The 9862-nt window shown below is 38.8% G+C and overlaps 1 protein-coding gene across 2 annotated transcripts in view; it reads right to left on the bottom strand.

The window, feature by feature from the left end:
- Positions 1–7544: 7544 nt before the first annotated feature.
- Marchf6 (membrane associated ring-CH-type finger 6) overlaps positions 7545–9862 on the bottom strand; it is a 72894-nt gene continuing 70576 nt past the window's right edge. For both annotated transcript variants that reach the window (XM_047555093.1, XM_047555094.1), the window contains exons 25-26: positions 8981–9116; positions 7545–7956 (exon numbers count right to left, since the gene is read on the bottom strand). In XM_047555093.1, coding sequence (XP_047411049.1) covers positions 7866–7956; positions 8981–9116 — 227 coding nt within the window. In that variant the 3' untranslated portion in view covers positions 7545–7865. The remainder of the gene's footprint in view (positions 7957–8980; positions 9117–9862) is intronic.

Genomic DNA, 9862 nt, shown 5'->3' with positions numbered 1-9862 from the left:
AAACACACTGAACTACTAACAACAGTTACCTTCGGAGAATGGGACAGAAGTTTCAGGTTTTATTTTAGCCACATACAAATTATTTTGATTCCAAATTCATTATTTGCTTACTAAGATATAAGTACCAGATCTGTGCCACAAACCAAGATTAATAATACAGTAGTGATTTAATTTCATAGATAAAATCTCTGGAGCTTATATTCAAGTGGGAAAACATGCAAACATAAGAAAAGTCAACTACAGAGTGTGCTAAGTAGTATGAAAAATACAGCAGGGAGCCCACTCACTGGGAACCACAGCTCAGTAAAGATGAGATTGAGGAACCCAAATGAAGAACATTCAGGCACAGCAAATAGTAACTGCAAAGGCCTGGGGCAGAGTGGACACATGGTGATATTTCAGAGAGCAGAGGAAAAGAGTGCCACATGTCCTGCCTGGTATTGAAGGCCATCATGAACTTTGATTTTGTGATGCTGATTCACTGGAGGGTTTCAGTGAAAAAATGGAGAAAAGGAATAAAGTAAGGACAGAGTCAGGGAGCCCAGGAGAAACAGCAATACTGTAGGCAGAAGGATGATGGTCCTGTGCATCATGGTGGCAGCAGTGCCAGCAGATTCTGGACTTATTTAGAAGATAAAAGATTTGCCGTTAGCCTGGATAATGGAGCATGAGATGCACATATGTCTAGAGTTTGGGGAAGGCAGACCGTCGTGTGCACTTGCACACGTGTACCTGAGTGATCAGCATGTCTGGTCTTTACAGCTGTTAGATTGAGTGATATATAAGATCACTAAGTTAGCATAACAGGTGGAGGGAGAACACAGTCCCAGATTGATTCCTGGGGCTTGTAATGTTTGGAAGAGAAGACAGAGCCAGCAAGTAAGTTTAAAAAAAAAAAAAAAAAAAAAAAAGAGTCTAGACAGGAAGAAAATTAGGGGAGTGCAGTGTTTGGACAAACTAATAAAAGTGATTTTAACAGAGAGGAAATCCACAGTACCAGATGAGACAAGAAAGAGAAGATCCGAGAATTAACCACAATATTAGCAGTGGTCACTGGTGATCTTTACAACAGCAATCCTAGGGGAAGTGGGAATGAACACACGATGGGAGGAGGGTTGGAAGAGAATGGGAGAGGGAAGCTATTAGCATGCGTACAGGTAACTTTGAAAGCATTTGCTGAAAAGGAAACGGTGAAGGAGTGGCAGGGTCAAGGGATTTTTGGTGGAAGAATCACAACAGTGGGAAGTAACGATGGGAGGGTTCAACGGAAGAGAAGATGCAGAAGACAGGACTGCCGCCCAGAGCCCTCCCGCAGGCGGAGCACGCCTATCCACCAAGGCAGCAGGCGGGTGGCCTGCCCAGCTGGCCTGGGCACCTCTCTCACTGCAGTCAGCAAAAAGGGCAGGCAAACTCCAGAAGGGATGTGCACAGCCTGCACAGCTGGATGGCCTAGCAGTGTCACTCAGTTAATTGGTGAGCACATGGATCACAGGGGCGGGTCAGGCAGGGGTAGATGTGATGGTGTGACCTTGTGAAAGTTCTCCTCAGACTGCTTCCTCCTCCTCCTCAGTGAAACAAGAATAAGTCACAAAGTGAGGAGGAAGGAGGATATGGTGCTTTGAGGAAAGAGAAGGTCTGAAATGGTTACTTAGGGCAGTGAAACAATTAAAGTACAATTTGTTAAGTTTTGACACAACGTATTACATGTTAAACCAGAACCACAAGCCAGTGTACATATCTATCAACCCCATTTCTTCATGCCCCTGTGAAACCTCTGCAAGTCCTCCCTTCACCTCCAAACCCCAATGTTCTTTGTATAATTTCTGTAGATGACACCACATTTTCTAGTTTACATAGATTATATAATACAGTACTTTTATGGTCTTTCACTCAGTGTAACTGAGAAGCATCCATGTTGCATGTATCAAGTTACTTCTTTTCAAAAGCTGAGCACTATTTCACCATGTAAATGACCACAACTTCTGTATCCATTTACTTGATAAATATGAGTAGCTTCCAGCTTTGGGCTTTTATAAAGCTACTGTGAAGGTGCAAGTATTCATAGGGAAATAGTTTTTCTTTTGGCAAATTATTAGGAATGTTAACTGTGTATGAAACTGCTAAACTGTAATTGCACCATTTAACATTACCTTCAGCAAAGTGTGAGTTCTAGTTCCTCTGTAACTGCACTGAGACATGCTATGGTATTATTTCTGGCATTCTAATAATATGTGGTGCATCGGTTGTAGTTTTCCTTTGCATTTTCCTAGAGACCACTTACATTTTCCTAGAGACTAATTATGTTAAATATTAATTCCATATGCTTGCCACTCCCTCCCCGTCCCTGTGGAGTGAATCCAGGCAGGGCCTTGCAAACTAGGCAAGTGCTCTACCACTAAGCTACATCCCCAGCCCAGCAGATATCCTTTTGTGAGGTGTCTTGGTTTAATTTGCCCAAATGGACACATGGTGTAATTATTGTTTTGAGGCTGCTGTATTCTAGAAGCATGTCCTTTATCAGAAATGCAAATATTTTCTGCCATTCTATGGTCTTTTTATTCACTTAGTAGTATCTTTCTAAGAGGTTTTCAATTTTGATCAAGTATGATTTATCAAATTTTTCTCGTTGAGACTAAAAAATCTTTTGCCTCATACAAGTTTAAAATTTTCATTTTCTTCTAGAAGTTAGTTTTGGGTTTTTTATTTAGGATTATAACTCATTTTAATTCTTGCTATGTATGGATCAATTTGTTTTTAATTTTGCATCTGATGTCCAATTATCCCATATCATTAGGCAGTGAAACCTCTGTCAGAACTCTACTGTCAATATGCATGTGGGTCTATGTCTGGATTCTATATGCTCCATCAGGCCCACAGATGTCAGCAGAAAGGCCTGCTCCATCGGGGCAAAGAACAGATAAATGATGAATGGGGTTCCTGGGAAGAAGCTTCTCTTCTTTAGGTCTGACCTAAAGAGTTACTAAACAAATGTGGAGCAGCAGAAAAACTCAGACACTGTTACATCTATCAAGGAAAAAAATTCTAGAAGATAATTAAACAACGCAAAGTGATACAAAAAGGAACCTCCTCTGAGGCTCCTTTAGGGAAGGTTTGAGGGAGAGTGTGGCACGCATGAAGTAGGCTGCAGGAGGCTGAAGGAGCTGGGTGTGGCAAAGGAGGGGTACCTATGTGTAGGAAACCGAGGAAGCAGCGAGGCCACTGCAGGCTCCCGGGTTCGGTCCTTTCTTCTCCATGTTCCTCAAGGCATCTTACACCTACCTGTTCTGTTCTTTTCTACACCTTCAGTTCCTTGAAAGCAGACCTCATGCCTCATTTAAGTATAGTACTAAGCCCAGCGCTAGAAACAAAACAAACACAGGAAACAACCAGTGCGCAGGGGAAGCACCTCCTCAACACTGTGCTTGCAATGAATGGCCATAAAATCTGGAGTAAAAGGGGGAATTATGGCCAGCTTCTGAGCATCGCCATGTAATCGCCTCTGACGGAAACTCAACTTCACAGATTAAACATGTCTATGGTCCTGCATTTTAAAAAATGAATGAAAACGCACTTGACTGGGTGAGGGAGGGTGCTGATAACAGAAAAAAATGTTGCTGGTTTTTAAAAATCTTCTGAAACCTAGAAATAGGAAAATTAGAAATAGTCTCTGAAGCAAAACCTTCTCTTCTATCTGGGCACTCAGGCTTAAAATCTCATGTAGTTCTTTCCTGTTTCTCTGGAACATATGGTCAACTACGTAAAATGCTTTTTGATTATTTTTCCATGTCAAAGTCTCCATCTAAAAAAGACAAACTTGGACTTTGGTCTTGTGGTGGAGGGGTAGGCAATGGACAGTATCTTGCCTGTGACCCAAGATGGGGCTTACCACTTCCAATGAAGATGGCTACCTTTCAAATATAGGGAAGAGGTGGCTAAGTTTTTCACAAGTAGTTGCTTTTAAACTTGGGTTTACAACAGAAGGGGAAGGTCACATCACATGTAACTTATTTTTCTTACACAATTATTAAAAATACGTGAATTATCTATATATGACGACTAATTACATATATTTCTGTATTTTACATGTTTGTTTGAAACAAGGTCCCATCACATTGTCCAGCTAGTCATGAACTCCTGGACACAAAGTAATCTTCCTGCCTCAGCCTCCCCAGTAGCTGGAACTAGAGGCATAGACCACAGCATCAGCTTCATATTTCTATAATTTTAAAACACTCTTCCAACAAAGCAAAACCAAAACCAAAAACCAAAAAAAAAAAAAAAAAAAAAAAAAAAAAAAAAAAAACTAGGCTACAACTAACATTCACTTTATTCAATTTTGTTCTCTCAACTCAGAAGGCAACAAATGGATCACATAGAAAAGGGAGCATTTTTTAAATATATACACATAAAATTGATATGGATACCTAAGGTGTTCACTTTAATAAAAAAATTGACATCCAAACAACTATGTATTCTATTTAGCTTCTACAACAGTCATTCCTAAGCCTTAGTCATTACATTTTCATCTAACGTACTATATTACTTTCATGACTACAAAATGAGGCACTCATACAGAACAGACAGAAATGAAAACATGTATGTACTGTCTCATCTTTGTTATATCAATGCCAAAGATATCAGTGGGGATTAAATGAAAGGAGCCCTTAACTCATGAAGGTTGTTTACAAAATTGATGACACCAAGCTGGACTAAGCTGACAAGAAAATAATCTGATAGGGCAAATAAGGTGGGTGGATACAAAACAGATGAATCAGAAAGTTAGAGAATCTGCACGAATGAGGCTTTTAATAATACTTTAGTGGTAAGACATTCTAGTTTTGACTTGATGATGACTGACTGAAAAATTAACATTCCAAAGGAATATTTTAAACATAATCACTAGATTTTACAATGTAAAAAAGCATCATAGTTGAATAGCTTAATATTCTCAATTCTTGAAAATGAAAATAAATAGCTAACTTGTGAAGTTTTTGTAAGTGTCAGTGTTCTTATATGATGGCACTACAGTCTCATGTGTGCTTGCAAACACAATACAGTGTAGAAATGTCCAGTGTTTCTTCGCTTAAAAAGTCATCAATTCAACCTAAATTCAAGAATTACACTTTAATAGTAGCATTTTGCCAATACAGAGATGACATATTTGGGATCAAATCATTTGAGGGAAAGTTATTCTCTATTACCTGCATGAGAGAAAGAACACAAGATTTGACAATTATAACAGATATATTAAATGTTGAAATAAAAATTACTTGCTTACATGTGGAATTGAGGTGTCCATCTCCTTGGTTTCTCCAGAGAAGAGGGAAAAAATAAAAATAAAAACCTAAAAACATGGAGCTTTTTTAAGGCTAGCTATATGCAAATTTCACACTGGCATTTTACTTTAGTTTAAAAATCAAACATAGTTTGCTAATAATGAAGAAGTGCACAGTATGTACCATGACTAGCTAATAACTAGTCATGTAAAACTAACCCCAGTTGTTGATTTGTCTTCAATTTATAAATAGTAAAAATAAAGCAAAAAGGCTTCTTTCCCAGTAAACTTCCCTGAAGACGGTTTTAGCCCAATGTAAAAGGAAGCAAAACTACACTAAAAGTTTTTTTTTTTTTTTTTTAATCTTATGTGAAGAAGGGCAGCAACACTAGCACGTTCTAAACTATGGGTTTTAAATATTTATGACTACTAGTTAATAATAAAACCTGGATGCTACCCAAGCAAATATTAGCTAGAAAATACGTTCCTTATGACAGGATTTATCTTATGGAAAAGAACAGGACCAAAAAACAACTGAAAAACCTGGGGCTGGCAATGCAGCTCAGTGACAGAGCACTCACCTAGCATCTGCCAGACCCTAGGTTCTGTCCCCAGCACCATGACAACAAAACTAGGGGGAATTCCTCAATAAGACAATATAGAGTTATTTTCCAGTGAAATAAGGGCGATTTTTTTAGCTACTCAGATTTTTTTTTTTTTAAAAACAAAGCATCTAATAAGATTGATTTAAAATTCTCAAGGATGAACAACTTTTAACCGTTTGTGGCTATCTGCCTAGATCTGTTAAAATGTGTTCCAAAGAGTTTACATCAAGAAATTAATATAAGCAAGTTATATGCCCAAGAGGACAACTTATATAGTCAAACACCATGAGTAAAAGGTAGAGCTAGCAAAGGACTTATTTTAAACACAAGAGAAAAGGCTACCTCAAAGTGCCAAATAGTGTTAACACTGAATCCTATGTCAAGCAATATTCTTCCTTGATACTGATGTTTTAAAATATATTTTGAAGTATCTGCTTACCCTTAAGGAAAAACTATTGAAAAACAAAACTACCACAATATGCTGCTCTTGATTTTGGTAGCTTATTTTTGGCTGACTTTCATATTGTAAAAAAAATTATCTGATTTTAACTTATGAGTTTTAATACTATATAATAAATTTTTTTAATAGTTTCTGAAAATCTACACTGTCCATTTTCTATGAGAACTTCTAAATTGTCACTGAAATACAAACACTACCTTTACAATATACCAATACCACTGAATACTTGGATCATGTGCCCAACAATTCTATTCCTCCAAACTCTGAAAACTTGAAGCTTTGGTTATAAGGGAAAACCAAGTTTGTTAAGTATTCAGTTCTCTGAGACTTTACAGCACATTTCCAATGAAATACATTCCTATGTTAAAAGGCCAGCTCAGCCAGCTTCCTTCTGGACAAATAGAATTGGTTTTATTCGTAGTTTTAATCTGTAAACAAAAAAGCTTTGGAAACTTTGGGATTTACTTGATGGAAACAGGAGAAATGTACTCACTACTCCTCACCCAATCATGCATTCACCAGAAGGACTAGGTGTTCTAACCAGCTTTCTCTAACACTATCAAACCAAGACCATGACCACATCTACACTTAATAAGCATCTCAGAATGTCCTAAATCCAGTAAGATGCAGTATTGTTGGTGATGTTACTCTGTAAAATTTTTGCTCTCGCACGACACTTTGGGCCACTGCTGTCAAAACGTGTGGAAGGGGGGAGGGGAACTAATGAAAATCTTCATTTGCAAGTTTTTTTTCTAAGTATAGACATGCCCCTAACAAGCACAAAACCCAACTCCCAATGCTGATTACTAGAAATATTAAATTATCAAAATTAAAAATAATTTCCTCACCTAGCACAAGATACTATACAATATTACAAACAGACACACGAAAAAAAAAAAAAAAATCAGGCAGTAGAAAATGTACAACAGCTTTGGTGTTATACAAAATAACTTCCCAAAAGACTGACAGTGAAGCACAAAGTTGCTGTTTTCTTACCACAGACACTTCACTGCTGCTTTCTACTGGTTTCCTTTTAGGTTCCTGGTAAGGTGTGAAGAGCCAAGAAAGACAGGATGTACAGTCTGCTTAGGGAGAATTGCTAGGAACACTGAGAACTGCGCTCCACAGATGTCACTGAAAAAGTCTTGCCTGTGTACTACTGCTCTGTGGTACGTTTCCTGTCGAGATCACAGCAGGTCCAAAATAAAGTGACAACTAGATTTAATAAATTAATATACATTTTGTTTAAAGATGTACAATGCACATTCTGTTTAATCCAAGGTTTTAGGGAATCAAGGAACTTCTATTTACACATATACAGATCTCAGACAGCAGTGATGTCGGCAGATGCAGGGAAGAGCAGCAGAGCCTTAAACGCTACTCTCTGGATGCTGAGGACACAAGTCAAGTACATTTAACTTAAAAACAACGCTGAGAGATCACGGGGTAAAATCTCCAAAGCGAGAAGTCCACAAAAAAGGACACGTAAAGGCAAGGGGAAGGTCAAGGAGTTGAGACAACCACTTTATTCTTGGGACGACTGTGGAGGTGGCGCAGATGTCCCTTGCTTGCCAGATTTCCGCTCATAGTTCACCAGGCGTTGACCCACAAGGTACCTAGGTTGTTAACACAGGGTGGTTACTCTCTCAAATAAAATCGTAAAAATCAAACATTCTTTTAAGGGCAGTCAGGGATACATTTTTTAATGCAAATCAGGTCACTTTATTCCTCCCAAAAGTCTTTCAATAGGTAGCTGTGCAAAAGACAGAAAGACAAGGGCCTCAGAGCCAGACGACAGGGATGTGTGGGAAGTATGACAAAGGCTGGAAGGCCTCCAATGCTGTGCACTGGCACACATTCAGTTCAGGAATCAAGACACTGAAGAGGCCAGAGGCAGGTACAATAAATGAAAGCAGATTTATTTGTTAGGGCTCACATTTTATACACCAGCTTAATAGCAAGATCTGACGAAATGGACTAGAAATATCATCAAAAAGCAGGGTAAGGAAAAAAGCAGAAGGTGAAAAGCTGTAGTTCAAAAGAAAAGGAAAAAATCAAAAGGTTAGGCCACACAGGAGATGGCAAGGCATTGAGTGTATGTAAGTAACACAGGCAACTGTCTGTGAATAGAATAATGAGTGTTCCAAACCGATGTGATGTGATGAAGCAGAGAAGGCAATGGCAATAGGTGCAAGTTACTGAGGCTGGAAAGAAGTCTGCAGAGCCTCCACAAGCAGAAGACAGCACCCCTGACAGGGAGGGCTCGCCAAGAGTCAGTGGATAGGCTGGATGCTGAGTTTCTAATGTAGGTGGTTTTTTGTTTTTTTGATCTAAAACTATTTAATATATTGTCAGAATAAAACATTTGAAAACAGACTGAAAAATTATTTGGTACGGGCAGTAAATAAATCTTCCTCCCCATACCACATTTCTCTAACTTCTCCAGGTCCTTAAACGACAACTGCATACTCCCGTTTGCTCTGTCCCATGAAGTCCCTAACTGTACTCTCCCTTCATGTCCTACACCCAATCTGTTAGCACATCCTGTTGACCTACCTCAAAATATATGCAGAATATGAATACTTAAGAAATTGTAACACCCTCACAAGAGTGGTCAGATTAACGAAATTCTAGACTTACTTGTCGTTTTTAATATGCTCATAAAGGCGCTTAAATTGGCGAACCTGGAAGGACAAGATTCCCATCAATACCACAACCATCAGTAAAAATGGATAAATCCGCCGGTGGACTAAGTTTTGCATTTCTGCAGTAACACCTGTAAAACCAAAAGAAGAAAATTTTAAGTGGTATGTTGTTATGGTTCATGTGTTGAAAGCTTGGTCCCCAGTGCAGAGTGTGGAAGCACTGAGAGGTAGGGTCTAGTACGAGGTAATTACGTCGTTAGGAGCTCTGGCCTTGGAAACTGAGCTCATGGAGTTAGTTCCTGAGAATGGGACGTTATAAAAGAACTTGATCCCTGAATCTCTTTGTCCCGTTTCATCAGGTGATGTCTTCCAGATGTGCTGCCATAATTGTGATGCCATCTACCATAAGGCTCTCTCACCAGAGACCAAACTGATAGGGCTACCCAATCCTAGACTTTCAAACTTAAAAACTATATCCTCTGTTTTTATAAAGTACCCAGTTCCAGGTATTTTGTTTTAGCAACAGAAAATGGACTACTCATAAGTGGAATAACAGTAAAAATGAAGTATATTCCTAGAAAGAGGATGTGTCTGGGATAGAGTACAGCAAGGACTCAAGATGAACCTTTTAAAAGCCCAAGATCTGTTGACTTTCTACAACGTGAGTGAGCTGGATTAAATGACTGCTCAAGTTCCTTCAAGTTTGAACATTCTGGACTCCACAAGTAGCTAGTGTCATTACACATATTAGTTACATCACAGTTCAAAAAATAAAAACAGCAGTGGTGCACACCCTGTAATCTCAGCAGCTCAGGAGGCTGAGGTAGGAAGATTCCAAGATCAAAATCAGTCCTGGTGATTTAGCAAGGCCCTAAGC

The sequence above is a fragment of the Sciurus carolinensis genome, chromosome 6 (genome assembly GCF_902686445.1).
Source record: "Sciurus carolinensis chromosome 6, mSciCar1.2, whole genome shotgun sequence".
Taxonomy (NCBI): Eukaryota; Metazoa; Chordata; class Mammalia; order Rodentia; family Sciuridae; genus Sciurus; species Sciurus carolinensis.
The sequence above is the reverse complement of the archived record's forward strand: the minus strand, read 5'-3'. Positions and strand labels throughout refer to the sequence as shown.